This window comes from Salvia hispanica, chromosome 5, assembly GCF_029641045.1.
Source record: "Salvia hispanica isolate PSC_SH4W2 chromosome 5, Shi_PSC_v1, whole genome shotgun sequence".
Taxonomy (NCBI): Eukaryota; Viridiplantae; Streptophyta; class Magnoliopsida; order Lamiales; family Lamiaceae; genus Salvia; species Salvia hispanica.
The window spans coordinates 32,868,516-32,889,787 of record NC_142696.1 but is presented as its reverse complement, the minus strand read 5'-3'; the positions used below and the strand labels follow the sequence as shown (position 1 = coordinate 32,889,787).

The 21,272-nt window shown below is 33.1% G+C and overlaps 2 protein-coding genes across 3 annotated transcripts; both read right to left on the bottom strand.

Moving 5' to 3' along the window:
- Nucleotides 1–1,986: 1,986 nt before the first annotated feature.
- Nucleotides 1,987–3,229, bottom strand: LOC125187796 (uncharacterized). Its single transcript, XM_048084433.2, has 3 exons — nucleotides 3,081–3,229; nucleotides 2,607–2,936; nucleotides 1,987–2,370 (listed from the first exon to the last, which is right to left on the bottom strand). Exons 1-3 carry the CDS (start codon nucleotides 3,148–3,150, stop codon nucleotides 2,213–2,215), a joined length of 558 nt encoding a protein of 185 aa, XP_047940390.1. The 5' UTR covers nucleotides 3,151–3,229; the 3' UTR covers nucleotides 1,987–2,212.
- Nucleotides 3,230–9,756: 6,527 nt separating this feature from the next.
- LOC125186123 (RNA polymerase III subunit RPC82 family protein) lies at nucleotides 9,757–15,085 on the bottom strand. 2 transcript variants are annotated; one of them, XM_048082451.2, is made up of 14 exons: nucleotides 14,765–15,085; nucleotides 14,528–14,675; nucleotides 14,135–14,262; nucleotides 13,958–14,039; nucleotides 13,384–13,529; nucleotides 12,705–12,845; nucleotides 12,486–12,596; nucleotides 12,249–12,360; nucleotides 11,373–11,513; nucleotides 11,227–11,264; nucleotides 11,050–11,142; nucleotides 10,760–10,843; nucleotides 10,392–10,535; nucleotides 9,757–10,209 (listed from the first exon to the last, which is right to left on the bottom strand). In XM_048082451.2, the coding sequence occupies exons 1-14, from the start codon at nucleotides 14,831–14,833 to the stop codon at nucleotides 10,075–10,077; spliced, it is 1,572 nt and encodes a 523-aa protein (XP_047938408.1). In that variant the 5' UTR covers nucleotides 14,834–15,085; the 3' UTR covers nucleotides 9,757–10,074. The 2 variants fall into 2 exon arrangements, with proteins under 2 accessions (XP_047938408.1, XP_047938411.1); XM_048082454.2 differs by having other exon boundaries at nucleotides 14,153–14,262; nucleotides 14,765–15,083.
- Between the last annotated feature and the right edge of the window lie 6,187 nt (nucleotides 15,086–21,272).

Here is a 21,272-nt window from a genome sequence, read left to right as displayed (position 1 = left end):
TCCGACGCTTGGCATTGCCTAAGGGTAAAATATTGGCTCTTTCACAATCAAAATCGAAGATTTAATCTATTTATTTTTTTAATTGAAAAATTTGCTGTGAAAGTCTGGAATATCCACGAGGAATCCGTTTAATCATTTAGTATAATTGCAGCCTTTAAAAATAGTATGTCGTGTCGGCGTTTGATTTTTCAAATGGCTCATCTATATCAATACTAGTAATATCTATGGGGAGAAAAGAGTTAAATTTTGTGTTAAGTCTACAATTTAGAGGCCATTATTCTTCGCAACAAATTCAATTAATACACGCCACAAATCTCATCATATAATATGCTGAGTAGCTGACTTTTATTCTAATCGACATTTATGGAATACTATATAATTAGTAAATAATTAATTACTAGGAGTATATGTTTGTACTTTCAAGTTAATTTATTTTTTAATCCAAATATATATTCGATGTATTATATTGTAATTTCAATAATGTTTGAATTAAATTAAAATTATAGCCGTTGATATCAGTGTAAATAAGAAGATACTTATATTCGTGTCATCTTATAAAAAAATGAATTTTTTGTTTTGTGATACCCAAAAATGCTATCCCAATAAACATGGCAACCATGACTTTGAAAGTAGTTTATTGGGTTGGGCTTTGGCACATCACTCTTGACGCATTTTCATTGCAGCTAAATTAGTTCAACATAATATTCTCGAGCATCACTTTGGGTTGGGCCACACTTAGACGCTTTTTCATTAAATAATGTTAAATTGCAGAAATATTATTTGATGGATACTCTATCAACATATATTTTTCATCAACATAAAATTATTGGTCTTTATTTTGGGCCGAATGATACAAAATGTACTTTTTTCTATCCAGGGTCCCCTGTTTAATACTCCTCCGTCCCATAAAGATAGTCCTACTTTGATTCGACACGAATTTTAAAAAATGTAATGAAAAGTGAGTTGAAAAAGTTAGTGTGATGTGAGTCTAACTTTTAAAGTATTAGTTTTATAATAAAATGTGAGTATGAATGAGTTAGTGGAATATGAGGTCCACTACGAAACATGGTAAAAGTAAAATGCGACAAACTTTGTGGGACGGACGGAAATGGAAAAATAGGACAATCATTGTGGGACGGAGGGAGTAACTTTTTATTTTATTCCATTTTTTATATGCAGATCTCATATTTCACTAATTTTTTGTATTCACAGTCCATTACAAAACTAATATTCCTTCCATCCCATTAGAAGGGATGGATTTCTTTTGGACCCGGGAATTAAGACTATTATATATATTGAGTTAGAGTGGAGAGTAAAGTATCAGAGATGAAAAAATAAGAAAGAATAAAGTAAGAGATGATTGAGGTTTGTTTTTAGATTAAAAAAAAAAAGAAAATTGATCACTTGTGGTGGGACAAAAGGAGTATTAAAATAGAGTCCCACACTCCACTTACTCTCTCTATTTACTTTTCATTACAAAGTCAAACAATTTCTTAAAATTCATAAGGAGTCGAAAGGGTTTTTTAAATAATGGGCGGATGGAATAGTACATAATTAAATAAAATTCCTGATGTTGACGTGTAAAACAGTATGTTGAAAATTGCAAGTACTATAACAATGTAGATGCACAATCCACATTATGTAGGCATAACTTGTTCAGTTTTAAACAATAATTTATTCTAATACGGAGTACATTAAATTTGTACAGTATTTGTCGTCTGAAGTGGAAGAGAAATTTATTGTAACCATAAATACATGTTTTTTTCCTGCACTCCAAATTAAACCCCAGCGATGCGATCTAATTTATAAATGCTGCGACTAATCAATAAGTTCTGATCTCGTTCATTCCACTAAAGTGAAAATGATTAATTGAAGGACATATTTTCTTACTTGTGCTATAATTATTGTCAAAGTACACCGTCAATGAATCACCTAACCACCCACATCCGTATGATTTAATTTGACAAAACTAAATTTTCCAACATATTGAACTGAAAAAGCTGTAAAGGTGATATTTTATTCATGTATGATATAGATTTGATAGTATGTAATTCAAATACAATAGACGAAATAAAACACACACTACACTAGTATAATAATTCAATATAACATGTGTAGTATAGTATAATTAAGTATTACAAATATGGCATGGTATATCCTTATTTCTCTTCCTATCTCGTATAACATTTGGGAAGAAATTTATCCCAATTATTTAAGCAGTAGGAGCCTGTGCTGGTTCGCCGAAAAAGCTAACGTAGTTGTTAGAGGGTCCTTCAGCTGCCGGAGTCGCATATCCCGAGCTTCTTATTTCCGCCATTTGTCGCCTCGCGTTCGCTCCTCGCGCTTCACAAAATTTCGGCAGATACACTCCTGCCATTATTAAATAATCGCTAAGTTCAGGTCATAGACTAGCACTTCAACATACTAATAATACTATTTGCGTTGGAAAATTTTAAAATACGATAACTAAAAAAAAAAAAAAAAAATTGTCCCCTGCATTGAGGACACAATTGTACACAATTGTCTTTTGTTTTTATTAGTTGCTTTAGTTTGCATCCCTTAATTTCAGTTGGGACACGTTTTTAAAGGAGATGAAAAATACTTGCCTTCTCCTGCGGCGAGATTGAAGTAAAGATCGACAATGTTGGGGCAGTTGGCGTAGCAGCGGTTGGAGCAGAGCTGATTGGCGAAGCGCGGCTCGAGGAGAGAGTCGGACGAGATGCCGAGCGCGCTTCGGTCGAGGCCGCACGCTTGGATGCATTCGTCGCTCTCGATAAAATTCTTCAGTTTGTCCGCATAGATCTCGGACGCCGTGCACGCGTACGTCTCCGCGCCGCCCCTCTGCACGTGCTTCTCCAGCACGCACCGCTTCCCCGTCGACGACACTGCGTACGCGCACGAATCCTTCTCCAAATTCTCGCACTCGATAATATTTCCTACGTAACTAGTGTTTATTAATATCTACATTGTTTATAATCACACTACATATATATATATATACAAATTAAAACAATGTGCGGAGAAAATAAAATAAAAAAAGAAAAGAAAAGAGTGTTTATATTATAGTATTGATTACTAACCGAAAGCAGCTTGGAAGACGAGAGCTAGAGTGAGGAGAAGAGCAAAAGTAGATGCATTTTGTGATGCCATTTTATGCCTTTAAATTTGGTGAATTTAAAGACAAGTATTGGTGTGGGGATATTTGGTTGCAGGAAATGGAATATATTTATAGGGAGTGATCGATGCATGGAATTTATTATGATAACGTGAATAGTAAGTGAATAGTACTAGTATTATTAAGTCATATAAGTGTAAATGTGTGAAAGCTACAAAAACCAACTTTCACAAAAGTTTGGTATAAGTTGGAAGTGAATGACTTGGTCTCTATCTACTCTCTAGGGGGGTTGATTTAGATGGTTAGGAGTGACCTGTCGACGGCTAATTGAATTTGAGGCGAAACCTTCCTTTGAGTCAATTCTACACCATTAATTAAGGCGTGGTTTTTGGGGTGGAAAAATACATCAATGACCATTGTTTCTTTAGCTTAAATAATCGCTCTCATTAATTATCTCATATTTGATCGATGCATGTTTAAAAAAATTGTTTGATTTTATTAAGAAAAATTTGATAAAAGGTTAGTAGTATATAAACCTAATTTTATATACTGTGATAACTATGAGCAGAAAAAATTTAGTGAGATGATATAATTAATGAGAATTGTACAGAATTAGTAAAATCAAGGCAATTAATTCAGATGATATGGAGTATTAAACATTAATTATGGCGAACACACGCTAATCGCTTTGGTCAATACTCTACCGTTATTAAATGACGGGTCACTTGGTTAGTCAGAAAGAATATTAAATGAGGAGTATTTTTTTGTTCTTTTATTATATTTCTCTTTCTTACATTTCTTTGTGGAAGAGTACGTATTTTCGTTCTAAATTCCATTTCTGCGCGCTTCACAATTCTTACATGTGCCGTGGTTTAATTCTCATTCCATCCAATTCCAAATATATTTTGGCTTGTTTCATTATTTCCATGTTATTGAGAGTTTTCTTCCCTTTTAATTGGATAAATTGACTTGTTATATAAGTATACCACACAGTGTTTTTATAAAAAAAAAAAACAGTTAGAAATGCATGTTTAATCAAAAAAATTTATAATTATGATTATGATTTCAATTATGGTTTTTCATCTTTCAATGACGTGTAAATTCAAAATTATAATTAATACAATTTTCAAAGTTTAATAAAAACTTCACGTTTTAGATTTAATTAAATTATACTCTTTCTCTCTCATAATAGATGACACACTTGGATAATAGCACATAACACGAGAGTTTAGGAGATGATATTTTGTGTGTTGAGTGAAGAGAGAAAACAGTGTATCTTTATTAAAGTAAAGATCAATTTTGATCCTAAACATATGACCAAAACACAAATTTTATCCAAAACATTCACTTTTTGAAAAACAAATCCATAACAAATGAAATTCTTGTCGGAGTGGTCCTTATTTTACGGTTCCATCAAAAACTAACGGTCATGCCACTGTGCAATTAGCGCTGACCGTTAGTTTTTTGATGGAACCGTCTTAAAAAGGACTACTTCGACTACATTTTTATTTGTTATGGACTCGTTTTTTAAAAAGTGAATATTTTAGACCAAATTCGTATTTTGGTTATATTTTTAGAGCATCCATATCTATGCTCTTTCGCAAGAGTATGGATGTGGGCCCAGACCCACATTCATTCATTTTTTACTCTCTACTCTTCCCCAAAAGCATGCTTAAGAGTCCCATCATTCTATTATTCAATTTAAATACTTTAATTACAAAAAAAAAATTCCACAATATTAAAATGCATTAAAAATACCCAAAATACTATTACAAATTACTACAAAATTAATAATTATATAATTAAAATTCTATAAATTAAAAATTACATAATTAAATTCATAATAATAAAAAAATTGAAGTATGAATGAGAGATAATTTGATGTAAAGAATGGATGGTGAATGTTGGTATTTATAGATGATTTTGGAATAATTTTTTTTAAAAAAAAAAATCAAAAAAGTTGAAAAAATTGGTAAAAAACGACTATATTTTTGGGAATCTGAAAATATGTATATATATTTTTTTCCGAATTATTTTTGATTTTTTATGAATTTTAAAAAAATATTACAAAACAAAAACGAGCCAATCAGGAGGCGCCACGTAGGGGGTGCTCTTCGGCACGACGGTGCTCTTGCTATCGAGCAGGCTGTCACACCCCAATCTCCCTAACATATATAAAAAAAAATCAAAACCAAGATTTTAAATAATTAGTCCACTCATTAAATGCGAAACCCTCCCGAATAAGATAAGTTCAAAAATCAACATTTTTCATGTACATATTTCAAAACATTATGAATGGTGGGGTCCCCTTGCCACTCTATACATTATACATTCATTTACACGTACAACAATGAGGAGGAGAAGATTTCCAAAATGCGTCAGCCGCCGACCCTGATAATACGTGGAGTTTGCATAACTCACACTAACCAAACCATTATTGATATCCAATTCTGGAAAATAGTGGTGTGTTATATGAGCCACAACTTAATATATATATACTTCACTTTTGATTTCACCTTCCAAATATCAAACATATTCTTTAGCCAACACATATAATTAGAAGCAATAATATCATAAATAATTTCATATCCATATGCGTATGCCTCTATGTTCAATTTTATTATTCTATGACGAATTAAGCCTGTTATCTGCCTGGGATTTTCAATATGCCAATATGATTTGACCCGAAGGTCCCAATATGATTTGACCCGTAGGTCCCACAGTGATTGACACAAAGCTCCCAATATGATTGACCCAAAGTTCCCAATATGTCCATTATGAATTCAGATCCAGGGCAAGACCGTCACATATCCTCTTTAATCATATGATTCATGTACTTTCAATACCATGTGTAAAACATATCAACTATATATCCATATTATACTCTATGAAATAATTCCAATACAGTATATAAATATATCCTTTGCACTAATCATATCTTCATATCATATTTCACCATCTAATCCAATTAAATATGAAATATATATAATTAGAAGCAATAACATCATAAATAATTTCATATCCATATGCATATGTCTCTCTGTTTAATTTTGTTATTCTATGATGGATCAAGCATATTATCTAAGATTTTCGATATGTCAATATGATTTGACCCGAAGGTCCCACTATGATTTGACCCGTAGGTTCCAATATGATTTGACTCATAGGTCCCATAGTGATTGACTTGAAGGTCCGAGTATGATTGACCCGAAGGTCCCAATATGTCCATTATGATTTCAGATTCAGGGCAAGACCATCACAGATCCCCTTTAATCATGTTATTCATGTATTATCAATACCATGCGTAAAACATATCAACTATATCCATATTATACTCAATCAAATAATTTCAATACAGTTTATAAATATATCATTTGCACCAATCACATCTTCACATCATATTTCACCATCTAATCCAAATATTTAATCTAATTAAATATGAAACATATTCTTTAGCCAACACATATAATTAGAAGAAATAATATCTTAAATAATTTCATATCCATATGCATATGCCTCTCTATTTAATTTTGTTATTCTATGACGGATCAAGCATATTATCTGACCTGGATTTTCAATATGCCAATATGATTTGAACCGGAGGTTCCATTATGATTTGACCCGTAGGTCCTAATATGATTTGACTCGTAGGTCCCACTGTGATTGACCCGAAGGTCCCAATATGATTGACCCGAAGGTCCTAATATGTCCATTATGATTTTAAATTCAGGGTAAGACCATCACAAATCCTCTTTAATCATATGATTCATATACTTTCAACACTATGTGTAAAACATATCAACTATATATCCATATTATACTCTATCAAATAATTCTAATACAATATATAAATATATCCTTTGCACCAATCATATCTCCATATCATATTCCACCATCTAATCCAAATATTTAATCTAATTAAATATCAAGCATATTCTTTAGTCAACACATACAATTGGAAGCAATAATATCATAAATAATTTTATATCCATATGCATATGTCTCTCTATTCAATTTTGTTATTCTATGACGGATCAAGCCTGTTATCTGCCCCAGATTTTCAATATGCCAATATGATTTGACCCGAAGGTCCCACTATGATTTGACCCGAAGGTCCCATTGTGATTTGAACCGAAGGTCCCACTATGATTTGACTCGTAGATCCCAATATGATTTGACCTGTAGGTCCCACCGTGATTGACCCGAAGGTCTCAATATGTCCATTATGATTTCAGATCCAGAGCAAGACTGTCACAGTACCTATTTAATCATATGATTTATGTACTTTCAACACCATGTGTAAAACATATCAACTATATATCCATACTATACTCTATCAAATAATTCCAATATAGTATATAAATGTAGGGGTGCGTTAAAATGACAACACCTCTTAAAGTAACACAATACCACCATTCCTAGCGAATCATTTGTACAGGTGGACAAATAATCAGCTGCCAAGTGGCAATCATAAAAAATGTTCAAGGGTAAATTTTCTCGGCCAGCAATATCCAATACACTGGACAACAATATCCAATACACTAGACAACAATTTACAACAATTTTTTCTCGGCCAGCAATATCCAATACGCTAAACAATAATCTATAGATTGTTGTGTAGCGTTTATACTATTGTTGTGTAGCGTTTATAATATTGCTGGATACATGGTGTCACAATGTCGCTTTAAGAGGTGTTGTCATTTTAACACAAACCTATAAATGTATATCATTTGCACCAATCATATGTCTTTCCATATCATATTCCACCATCTAATCCAAATATTTAATCATATTAAATACTCCCTCCGTCCGCCATTAGGAGTCTCATTTCTTGGTGGCACGAGTTTTATGATTTGCTAAGAAAAGTGGGTGGAAAAAAGTTAGTGGAATATGGGTCCCACTTGTTTATATTAGTTTTAAATGAAATGTGAGTTGAATGAGTTAGTGGAAGGTGGAACCCTATTACCATTTATGGTAAAAGTGAACCGTAACTTCTATTTGCGGACGGACTAAAATAGAAAAACGGGACTCCTATTCGCGGACGGAGGGAGTATCAAACATATTCTTTAGCCAACACATATAATTAGAAGCAATAATATCATAAATAATTTCATATCCATATGCATATGCCTCTCTATTTAATTTTGTTATTCTATGACGGATCAAGCTTGTTGTCTGTCTGGGAATATGCCAATATGATTTGACCCGAAGGTCCCACTATGATTTGACCCAAAGATCCCATTATGATTTGACTCGTATGTCCCAATATGATTTGACTCGTAGGTCCCACTGTAATTGATCCGAAGGTCCCAATATGTCCATTATGATTTTAGATTCAGGGCAAGACCCTCATAGATTATCTTTAATCACATGATTCATGTACTTTCAACACCATGTGTAAAACATAACTATGTATCCATATTGTACTCTATCAAATAATTCCAATATAGTAGTATATAAATATATGTTTTGCACCAATCATATCTTCATATCATATTCGATCATCTAATCCAAATATTTAATCCAATGAATTATTTAGCAACCAATCATATAGCATAAAAATTTAAAAGTGCGATTTATACGCACCTAATCATGAGACATAATTTAACCGAGCCATTGATTTCTATTCCTTATTTATAGCTCCCGAACCTTACGATCCAAATTGAATCTTTTCCTTTTTTCCTTCTTCTACCTACTTACTCTCGATCAACTATAATATGATACCTTCATCACCTTTTTTTTCCCGAATATTTCCTCCTCCCCTCCCATCTTTTTGAAACGTAAAATATATCTAGCTCCTCTCTTCTGGATACATAAAAAATTATTTAAACGAAACAATTGACATGGTGTACACGTAGTCCTTAGGTGATGTACATGTGTATATCAACAATCTACTGGGGGTGTTCGGTTGCAAGACTAAATCTCAAGATTAAATATGTATCATGTTTGGTTTATAAGATTGACCCCCGCAACTTAATCCTAGATGGATAGTCTCATGATAATTAGTCATGCCGAACGCCATCTTGGATGACTAACTTAATCCCATGCATACGCACGTGTATATACATATAAGACTATAAGAGCATACATCGTAACTTTATTATGTCAACTTAATCTATCTTATTACATATTTTTTCATACACATAAAAACTTCCATGCACACACTCACGTGCATTACACATGTACATACGTTAATTAGCTAATACATATGCACATTATATATTATTTTTATTTGTAAATATTTAAGTATCTAAATCTTAAATAATTGATCATATTGATTTCTCTCAATATATAAATATTACTTATTATGATATCCATATAAGATCTCTATAATATAAATAATAAATATATAAATATAAAATAATGGTATATGATTTAGGTTAAGGGATGTTATAACGACCGTGCGGTCGGCAAGAGCACAACGGCGGACAAGGTATGTGCCGCGCCGACGGCACGGCGGGTGCTCTTAGAGCGGATGTTCTTAGGACCATAATTGACATCAACGGAGTAATAAATAAAAAACTAATAGGGGCAACCCATGAGGGAAAATATTGATGGCTTATGCCCAGTCTCTATGGCTCCAAACTGAAATTGTGCAGACTCTGAGCACGTTTACCAAGTTGCAGGATACATGTCCAACATCAAACCAAGAAACTATTAGCATTGTAAAACGAGATGATATCCTAAATTAATATGAACACTAGCATCAACAAACCTGCGTAAGATTGTCTTATCAATATCCTACCCCGAAAACTAATAACGTCAACACAGAAACTGATGTATATCTAGAATTGAAAGCACTACAAAATGATAGAAGTAATAAAAAATGAACATATATTTTCACCAGGGCACCTCCTTTGCTGCCCTCTTATTGCTTCATCTTTCTGTCTAATTCATCGAGAGCCTGAGAAAAGCAGACAGTTATCACTGAAAATCTAATTGAAGGGAATCTCGAACCCTCAGAAATGATGAAACAGCACCACTGCATCATCTAGATCCATCAACGAACGCTCCAAGGTAGCCCTGACTATTTTGTACACCATAACTTTATTCCTCAGTTCCCCAACAAGCTTATCCTTAGGTATTTGAAGAACCTGGAGCACATCACTTAAATCATTGAGACCGATCTTCTATAAACACATTCACAGTGCCAACAGTGAGGTTTTCCTCTCAACAAAATAGATATGTTATTGTTGATTCACAAATCACAATGATGTAGTAAATCTATTACTGTTCATTCCTTCATATATATGCATCGTAACTATCTAAAGCATACCTCTTTTCTCTGGTCTTGCTCGTGTGCAATTCTAAGTTTCAAATTTAGAACAGCATGGTACATTTCATCAAGAAATTTTTCCCGGAAACGTTTCTGATCCACTTTCCACAGATGAAATGATGGTGGCCTAGCCGCAGTCATACTCTGAAAATAAAGTTTTCTTTCAGTCACTTAAATTCTCGAGGAAAAGCGTATCAGCGGGGACTTGAATGTATACTTCACATATTGATTCAATGTGCATGTTATCTTTTGCACAGCATGATTGATAACATTGCACAAATATTAGATTTTCGTATCAATATAAATAGGGCTGGACCCCCACCCAGACACAATTCTTCTTGGAACTACGATAATGCAATAGAAAATACCTCCATGTGTAAATATCCATCTTTCCAGAGTTGGAAGAGTATCTTGGTGGTCTCTTTCTTCTCAACAAATGTAATATCTGAAATCTAAAGCATAAGATACGAACTAGTTACTGTGATGATTCCACCTTGAATTGAATTAAGTACAATTTGCAATGATTCCTGAAATAATTCATTTTATGTGATCTTATGTAAACTAAACTAGTAACCTCTTAAAAATATGTTTCACTTCTGGGAGGAAGGAAGGGAAACAACATACTTATTTCTTAAGATTATCAAATTGCTAAAGTTACCTTGTCCGTCTCAACGAGGCGACCAGCCCTTGACAGTAGCCTAAATATCTTGTAGGCTTCCTTCCCATACCTTTTCAAAATCATTGACTCCACCTAATTAGAATGCCATTGCATAAGATGTTGAGATAAATAAACATAACAGAGACCAATAGAGACTGAAGGAACAAAAAAACAAACTTCTTGATTTTGAGCCATTTGAATGAAGCTCTTTATATCTGTAGAGAGACAAATAGCAAAGGTATGTGTTAGAACTCAATAGATGGATGGTGGCTTGGTTGATAAAGGTTGCATTAAGATAAAAGGCAAGAAGAGGATGAAAGTACCAATGCTATAGCTTTCCATATCAGTTGCAAGGGTTTCACAACCAAGTTGTTCGAGTGAAGTTTGGACACGGTCAAGATCCATGCCAACACCACCATCTTTTTTAATCACTTCTTCATATATATCGTTTATAGACAGATCGGCTGGAAATAATACCACAAGTCAGATCAGATAAATGTTGATAAACCAGGGCACAATTGATCATTTAACAATGTCTGTGAATGGTACACAAATCCCTTCAAGTGCCATCATGAATATGTTTCTTAATTCTAAGTTGTTCAGGTGTCTCTACTAATCAACTAAATATGAGACAGAAAACTAAGGAGTGGATAAATCTAAAATACATAATAATTTTGGAATAGTAACAATCAAATGACTTCAAAGCAAACCAACAATAAGACAACTACTATTTATTGGTGTTTTTAGCGCCGTTCATACCAAATTGACAAATGCACATATAAAGGGTATGTGAGGCAAGCCAGTCTTAATTCTTAACTACAAGGCTGTCATGATCAAATTGTTCACTGCTTTCTTATTTCATTGGCATAAATTGTTCTTGTTGAACCATACATGCCTTGAAGTTCTTGACAAATCACTATAGATCGCTCCCTGTTCTTAAGAAGTTAGGCAATCCACATGCTATGTCTTAATAGTAAGCTTGTCTTCTTCCTTGCCATCAAATTTGTGAATTTGTAGAATGAACTAAAACACCAGTACACCACATACAACATAAGCCACTAACTAAAGCCATTGAATTACTTGAATGATGGATTTGATTCCAAAGATATTTGTTCCATTTTAGTAATGGAGAGTGACGAAGTCCTACAACATAACCTTAGAATTCAATCCAGGTATGTATAGAAAAGAAATGTCCTTACGAGAGTTTTCAGCATTCATTCGAGTCTCTGATTGTCCAATTAAATCCAAAGCTGCACTCAACACAATGCTTGCTTCATTGTTAATACTTGTTTTCACATGTGAAATACAAGCCTGCATCGAAGAAATACATAAGAATCTCATACAGAAGCTTTTTATGTAAATAAACACAGCAAGTGACATCAAACTTATTTCTTCTGGCAACCAATTAGAAATAAGAAATAATTATAATAACGAACCTTATGTATCAGGCGCCACAGAAATTCTTCAAAATTAACACGCCAAAGGACTTCTATCTTTCTATTTACATCCGCTAATTCGTCATCAGAGTCCATAACAATATTCTTGCGCTATTAGTCAAAATGAATACAAAAATAACAAGTCAATAATCTCAAATAATAAGTCAATCATTTCAAATATTGTGCTGAAAGATACTTCAAAAGAAATGCTACTCGAACCTTCTGGCCCACTTTTGGGATATTAGTACTTTCCTCGCCCTTCTCCTCAGAAATATCACCCGTGTCCATTGAAAATCGTATCGATTCCGATAAAGCAGCAGCTTCCAAAGCAAGCTGCTCTATGGTCTTCCTTTCTGTGATCTGTTAAGTGAATGGTCAGTTCTACTAAAGTAGATCGTTTGCATAAATATCAGCAGATGATGCAGGACCACATGAACAGGTTAGCTAGTGACAAACAAGTGAGAGTTTCCAGTTTCTACATACAGTCATCTACCTCGATAATCAAGAACCCTGCCCCCATCCCGCAGACAAAAAGAGAAAAGGATCCATTTTCTTCATATATTTATATTTTTAAACAAAAGAGAATAGATATAATCCAAGAAACTACAACTCTCATCAATCCTATTAATTCCTAAAAATATATTAATACATGAAGCAGGCATCAGCACAAAGGAATTGTCAACATATAGATATAATGCATGTTGTTTATGAAAGTTTATACCCTCAAACAATTGAAGGTAAATGCCCATACAAGACAAATAAACTTTATGATGAATGGAAGCAAAGAACTGCACAATATACACACCATCCAAAAATATATTGTGCAGGCAGATATTTAAAGGAAATTAGCAGAAGGTCTCTTGAAACATAGAATATACTGCTATGTTCAAATGGGTACCTCTCCTGACTTGGCACCTCGCTTCTTGGCAGGAGCCTCATCAGTAGGTGGAGTAAGGAGTGGCCCAGGCAAAGGGCAGCGCTCTATAAACCGGGCACTCAAAAGTCTCCTGAAGCTATCATGCACAACCTGATTGTCAGAACTACCTGCAGGAGTGAAGAGTTTTCAAATGCAAAGCAAGGTGTTTCACCAAATAATATAGTCCCAAATAGAAATTACTATTAGTTAACTGGGTTTTGATGAGAGAATAAAAAAAACACTTCAGGTAACCATTGAATGACTAAAGGTTCTAACTTGGAGCTGATTGAAATAGTCTCTTCAGAACTTTTCGAGGCCTTAACAGCTTCGTACTTTTATCATGCATCAGAATATCAGATGATGACCATAATGACGATTATCATTATATTGGTAAGAATTTCATTGTAATTACTTGGATATTGAATTATAATGAAGAAAAAACGACTATTAAATTGAAGAACTTGGTCTATATTCTATAAAGTATGTTTCAATTTTGACTAGTTTTACCAGAAAAGTGTTGCATCATGTAGCAAAAGTTACAATTGATTATCAATACCTGTTTTCTGTTTTTCTCTATCAATAATTTGATCAAAGGAAAGCCTCCCGTGTTGAATCAACCCAAGAAGTATTCCTCGACACTGTAAAATAACGAGATGAGCAATCAACCTCAACATCAGTTACCACATATCAAAGAATAAACTCAAATGCCAGTAAACAGAACAAAAAAAAATACCATGAAAAAAGAACTCACATCTTCACCAAGCTCCTCTGATACAATTTGCATAAATTTTGGGGCCCTTAATTTATGCATAATGTTGTCGAATAACACCATATAGTGGGTGGATTTCTGTGCCGTAACACCTACAGTCGCAAAAAGAGAAACCACTTATATGGGCTACATGCTTTAAACAATCTTCACTAATAAATTAGTAGCAATCACTGAATAAACACTTTCCACACAATCTTTAATAGATAAACTTATTTTTTTCTTATCAATGTTGTATAAATAAACAGGCCTCTTGAATAAAATACCCAACTTCAAAAAACAACCAACTTGAATCGAAATGCAAGATTGTATCAGCAACACAAACAGAAATTTAATGAAATTTATGCAGCAATGATTCACCTTCTTGCTCTAGTTGGAAGGCTTGAACGCAGTTTTGGTGTATCAAAACCCGTAAACAATTGAAAACATTTTCTCTAGAGAGCTGTGTGGCCTTGCCAATTTCATCTAGCTTTAGGGTTCCTTTGCGGAGCAAACACTCGCATACTTTCTGCACATAAAACAGATTTGTATTTAATTGCTAAACATTAAAAGCAGAATAACAAAATAGGTGAGAAAATTAAGAAGAGAGGGAATTACAGAGCACAAATCACCGTAGAAGGAGGAGATGACATGGGCAGCGAGTAAAATACCGTGCTGCGACACCATCACTGCGTGATTACAGGCGGTTGAGGGCGGAGAAGAGAGGCAGGAATCCGAATAGCAGTGGTGGCTGCTGCTTTTTCACCAAGTTTAAATCCTCTTTCAGTCTAAACCGCCGCTGACAAGACGCGGCGACTCTAAACCGCCGCTGAGTATTGATTTTGATTTTGATTTTGATTTTGATTTTGAAGGATGGAGAAAATCAGGGCCTGGTTGTGGTTAAGCCCAAAACATGAAAAAATTAGTGATAAACAAATTTTTCTTTTGTGTCTGACAATTTGTTGGGGGGCTTGTAAAATTAGAATTGTGTGTGGTTAGCCCAAAACATATACCATCTCTTCCACTGATCGTGAAATTTTAGAGCTTTTAAATTAATAAATATTTAACACTTAAAATTTAGCTATATATGTTGAATATAAAGAGAGAATTTTGAGATGAGTTACAACATCAAAGTGCTTTTGGCGAGAAATTTAATTAATTATGTTAATCTGTTGATGAAATCTTTTAAAACACATCATAAAATTTTAATAAAAACATCGGCTCTATAAACTAAGAGAGGCTGACGGAAAGAAAGAAAGAGAGAATGGTGTATCTCTCAATATTTGGATTTTCGAAAATAATACTCCCCATCCATCAATAATCGTCTCTTTCTTTCAGTTTCATCCGTCCACCAATAAATATCTTAGTTGTATTTTAACTGTAATCACAGTATATAGCTTAATATACATTAGATACCGAATTTTGATAAACCACGACATATGAAAATTCACTCTATTATCTTATCGAAATATTTCGATATATCATGTCTTACCTAAAATCACGATAAACCAAAAATTCAATATTTTCGGTTTTTTTCGATATAATAAGACTGGTATTACGGTATTTCAGTATTTTCCCCACCCCTAGTATCAGACCTTCTTGGATGTTAAAAAATGAGCCTAAAACTACCACTTAAAAATGATTTAAAAATATTGTCAATCTAGAGTTGAGCGCAACACCACCCAGGTCGAGTGGATTATGGACACAATTCCACTCGGTCGGCGGTGGAACTTTCCCACTTGGAATGTGATTATCCACTCTAGTCGAGTGAGTTCTCGCCACAATTCCACTCTGGTCGAGTGGAAGTGAAACTGCTTTCAAACTTTGTCCTTGACTCCCAACTTCGTTCCAATGCCACCTTTCCATACCATGCAGTGGAGATATTGTGTTAAATTGAGTCCAAATATGCATAACACCAATAAAGTTTGTAGGGATAAAAGATGAATATTTGATTTGCAACACCCGCCAATCTCCAGGATTTTTAGGAAGTGGAATTGCACCTCCCTTTGAACTCTTGTTAATCCGGTGACACTCGAATGAAACCAGGTACATATTTTGATGTAGGCCCATTTTCATTATTAGCTTGTTGCCTCCATTTCCCTCTATTGATTATGCAATCGAGGTTTTCTGACGAACAAGGCAACTGAAATGTCTACCTTTGCACCGCTCTAATTGATGCTCTCTTCGCATGTGGACTGTACTACCACACACTCAGCTCGTATGTTCAGATGGTTGAGAATTTCGTATCTCCAAACAATTTTGTCGTTAATCTTAATATATGTAAATTCATACTATTTGTCTCCCTACATTTAAAGAGAAAAGAATTTATTTGCCCCTCCTCTTAGAAACACACCATCTTACACCTTTACCATTAATATAAATTTGTTATATTTAATACTGTTTATTTATTTACATGTTAATATTTGACTCTCCGACTATAATTTCCTGACTTCGTCCCAGTGGGTAAGCAGATACTAAAAATACGCAAAATTTGATGATATGCAAATGCCTCAAAGAGATGCTGCTTACAGTGATGATTGCATCTTGTCAATAACGATATAAGTAATTATTCTACTCCGTCACCAGATTAACCCGTGCCCCTGAAGATTATGTTTGTATATTTTTGACGCGCTATTGATTATATCATCGAACATTTGAAGTTGCAATTCGAATGATCGAAGAGTTCTAACTGGATACACCAATTCTCAACCCAATTAGTTAGTTTCCTACCTCAACAAAAAAGCAGTGTTGAATGAGATCTTGTTTACTAACTTAACATGCTTAGAATAAAAGTTAAGAAAATGTGTTACAGAATTAAGTAGTAGTAATTGACAATGAACAAAAAAAGAAAAGAAAATAATTTGAGAGCAGAAAGTTAAGGATCTAGCTTCCACTTATACTGGAAACACACACGGACCACTTCCATCACATCTAATTCATCTGCCCTACCACTATATATCTCAATTAACTTCGCATCAAAATTCAAACACACACACATGTACATAAATATGATCATATATTTAATTTGCAGCGTGTCTAACTACCATGCACACTTGCTAATTAAAATCTTCAGTGAACACGCACATTAATTAATTTACCACATACCCCATTCTTTACATTAATTTGCCATATTTTGTATCATTATTTTCTGTAATAAAACTTGTATATTCACCAGGTACTTATTTAATGAAACAGCTCACATAAACAACTTTTGCTGAATAATTTTGAAGTGAAAATATGGATTTCACAGAAATATTCCAGAAAGATCTTAAAATAATGCCTTCAAACAATTCATCGATTTCACATACCTAAATTATAGAGGATGAATCTAATCAATTCTACATAAAGTAACGATTTAAATCCAAAAATAAGCAGATAATTAATCTGCTTATTTAATTTGTTATACCTACAAATTTGCCATACACGCAGAAGCAAACACGAGAAAAGGGGAAAAGTAAGAACCAAAAACAACAGAAACATAAATTCGACCGATTAACTGATCCATCAATCATCACCGCGATAAGAAACAGAATCAAATCGGAAAAAAAGTAAGATTTATTACCTGTTGAGGTGAGAGAAGTAGTAGGAATTAATGGAGAATTCCGAAAGGATCGCATCGATCTGTAGATAAAGAAAAAAAATCATCGGATCAATGCGATCCCTTTGGAATCCTCCAGTTCTCACGAAGCTAGGTGGATCGATGAAGAAATTTGAGAAGAAAAAACTTGAGAGATGCGTGTGTGGTAGATGCGTTGGTTTGCTCATTTATATTCACTCATTTAGTGTGAGAAAGGCATGAGCAAAGTTAGTTAGGAATTTGGAGGTTTATATACATTCCCCTTTTCAGCTCTTCAACAAACCTTTTTTCTTTTATTTTAAACAATAGTATTTCAATAAATTATAAAAGTCCTTCACTTTTCACATCTCGTGAATTTTATCCCTATTATGTACTATTTCAAAAGCATTTATTAATATTGGGTGAGGGTCATGAAATCATGAGTATCTATGGCCTATTTTTTTTATTATTTCTTCTTGATGGAGTACTTTTTTAGTTCCAAGGATCTTTAATCATAAAAGGAAACTTAGAGAGTTTCTCATCAGAATATTTAATTAATAATAGCAGATAGTCAAAAAATCATGAATTCGGTTAAATTTGGATCACTTTCAAAAATCGACAAGAAAAATCATGAATTTTAACATTGTTTGTAAGTCTCTCATAGGGAGGCGGTAGCTAGAAGGTGAATTTCAACCATGAAGTTGCATAAGTAACGGATTGCTTTTGTTTGCCCTATTCCAACCGGAAAAGCGTGATTCCAACCACCACTTCTTCATCGGAGTTGGCAACCGACTAGGGGATTGGGACGTTGGGTTTTCCCAATTTTCAATTATTATTTCATAAATACAAATGACATTGTTCACTACACGTTCACACTACTCAGGGCATCACACAATTAATTTAAAACACGTATATATGCATCACATTAACAATTTCATACACATAGACGATTGAAAATTTTCACCATGGGATAATTGTGAACAATATTAAATCTCATAATTTTTTCTCATTGATTTTCAAAGTTGTGTGACTGACCATGACCAAATTTTATAATATTTCGTGCAACTTGCATTTCATAAATCCTTGTTGTTTGAGGAATGTATATGAATTATAAGTGACTGTAAAACTACCATAATTCAGAACTGATTCTGAACTATGGAAATTGGCTTTGCATTAAAAAAGAAAAGAAAAGAAATATAGATAAATATTCTTTACTCTTAATAGTATCATACAAAGCTGTTTAATGCATGATTAATTTATTTTTATTGAAACACATACACGTGATATAGATTATAAAGAGAATATATTTTCCATAGCAAACCCTGCATGCATATCAACTCAAAGCAATAAAGTACTTTGTGAGTAAGGAAATAAGGAATCTTCTACTAATTTTAATCACCGCTAGTTTGGAGGAAACGATGAATCCATAATTGTATATTAGATGATTAATCGTTGTTGTTAACTATTTATCTCCTTTTAAAGCATAATATTGCGAAATTAAGAAAATAAAATCACTTGTTTGAAAGAATGAGCACCAAAAATTAATTGGCTTCATAATCGAAAATGTAATCACAAAAAGATATATTGATATATCACGTCAACGAGAATTTGATTACGAATTTTCGATAGTATTAAATACTAGTAGTATTAATCTATACGTGCAACAAAAATAAGCAAAATTGTCCATGAATTTCTTATCGTGGGGCCAAACCTAGCTGAGAATTGAAAAACACTATAGTAGTACTAGTTGTTAGGAGCCAAAAATATAAAGTACTACTCCTTATTTCCTTACTCACAATGCAACTCAAAGCTGATCTCAATAGTTCTCTAAATTTACAGTGGTAGTGTTCGAAATTTTTAATTCGCTAAAATTACAATCTCAGTGTACATCAGATTAACGCACAGCCTGAATATAGGTAGCCAAATGAATTAGACCTTAATGCAACTATTGTCTATTATTTCTTGTTTAACACCTAATTCAACACTGACTTCATGATTTTTATAATAGAAATAACTATAAAAATAATGTTTAATTTTATATTCAATATAAGTACACAATATTAAATTTTTATTAATATAATGAAAAATAAATAAATTAATAAATTCAAACACTATAACAAGTATTTTAGAATATGTCGTTTAAGTTTAAACATAAAAAATTATGTTTTACACTATAAATATGACTAATTTTTATCATTTTATTATTGGATTGAACACAATGTTAATTTTATCGATAGCATCCCGATTAGCATACGTGGCTAACATGAAATCTGGACCTTTATGTTTATGGTTGAATATATATACCTCATAAAATCACGACCGGTTTAATCCACCATTTGAATATGATTGGCATGAAATTCACTGGTGTGATCTGATTGGCATCTCTTATTATGTAATGCTCCTATGCATTAAATTCAGTGCCATATATATAAAAGAAAAAAAAAACAAGCGTGCACGTAAGTGCAAGTATATATATATACATGGGCAGGGATAATAATAGTTCATACATATATATATGTGTCGACATGTATGTGAATTAGTCAGAGCTGCAGATTCCAAATTGTTATGCGAAATAATAATGGCAGATAATGAGACCTCTTTTAATGGCTTTGTTCAAAAGCAGATAAAAGTTGCAATCAAAACAGCTATATGTAAATTTGTAATGTGACTGATGAATAATAAAGCAAAATAGTTTGCTATTTCATTGAAAGAATATTACTTTGCAATTCTCCCTTTTTCACTCCCATAAACAGTGTGTATGCAAATATGCTGTCTGCTTTTCGTCCCGACACATACAACATCATATTCAATATGTGCAACCACTGTTTATAGGAATGTCGTATTACATAAGTTCTCACTAATTTACTACTCCTTCTACTATGTCATAACCACCTCAAATAATTCAACATTAATTTCCTTGTACATATCTCATATTATGTGTATGATACAATGAATTTGGAATTATAATTTTATGAAATCAAATTTGAAGTTATATTATTCCTTGTTCAGTTATATAAATTTATATATCTATATATATTTGCACTATATAATTATTTCTTCACTATTACTGTATATACTCTCAATTGTGTGTGTTTGTGTGTGCAATGTTCACGTGTTATGTATATTTTGTGTGAAGTGTCATATGGTGTGTGTATTTGCGTGTACGTTTTGTATGTGTGTTTGTGCGTTGTGCGCAATGTGTTTTGTGTGCTTAGTGTCGTCGGGTTACTATGAATCATTATCATATATGGCTATCCATCTAGAATTAAATTGTGGGATTATTTTAGTTGGAAAGTGTGGCTATGATTAATTATTTTAAGATTATTCATCTAGAATTAAAGTTTGTGGAATTCAATCTTATAAATCAAATATGATATGTATTCAATCATAAATATAATTTTGTCAACCAAACAACCCCTTTAAGAAGCAGAATTCATTTTTTATTAACAATATTCCGAGATAACCTTAAAGAAGAGACGAAGGCCGAGGCACAAGTAGTAGTAGTTGCTCGTGGCACATGAAATTCTGTTTGGACATATTGAATTATGTGGACCCTTCTTGTCTCTGCAT

What these genes read in the sequence shown, in the direction of transcription:
- LOC125186123 (XM_048082451.2), bottom strand. Translation starts at nt 14,833, where the DNA reads ATGGTGTCGCAGCACGGTATTTTACTCGCTGCCCATGTCATCTCCTCC. An exon ending in ATGTGAGTTCTTTTTTCATG is followed by an intron (nt 14,040 to 14,134) that starts GTATTTTTTTTT and finishes GTTATTTTACAG; the next exon opens with TGTCGAGGAATACTTCTTGG. An exon ending in AAATGGCTCAAAATCAAGAA is followed by an intron (nt 11,143 to 11,226) that starts GTTTGTTTTTTT and finishes CATTCTAATTAG; the next exon opens with GTGGAGTCAATGATTTTGAA.
- LOC125187796 (XM_048084433.2), bottom strand. Translation starts at nt 3,150, where the DNA reads ATGGCATCACAAAATGCATCTACTTTTGCTCTTCTCCTCACTCTAGCT. An exon ending in CGTCTTCCAAGCTGCTTTCG is followed by an intron (nt 2,937 to 3,080) that starts GTTAGTAATCAA and finishes CTAGTTACGTAG; the next exon opens with GAAATATTATCGAGTGCGAG. An exon ending in CAATCTCGCCGCAGGAGAAG is followed by an intron (nt 2,371 to 2,606) that starts GCAAGTATTTTT and finishes TAATAATGGCAG; the next exon opens with GAGTGTATCTGCCGAAATTT.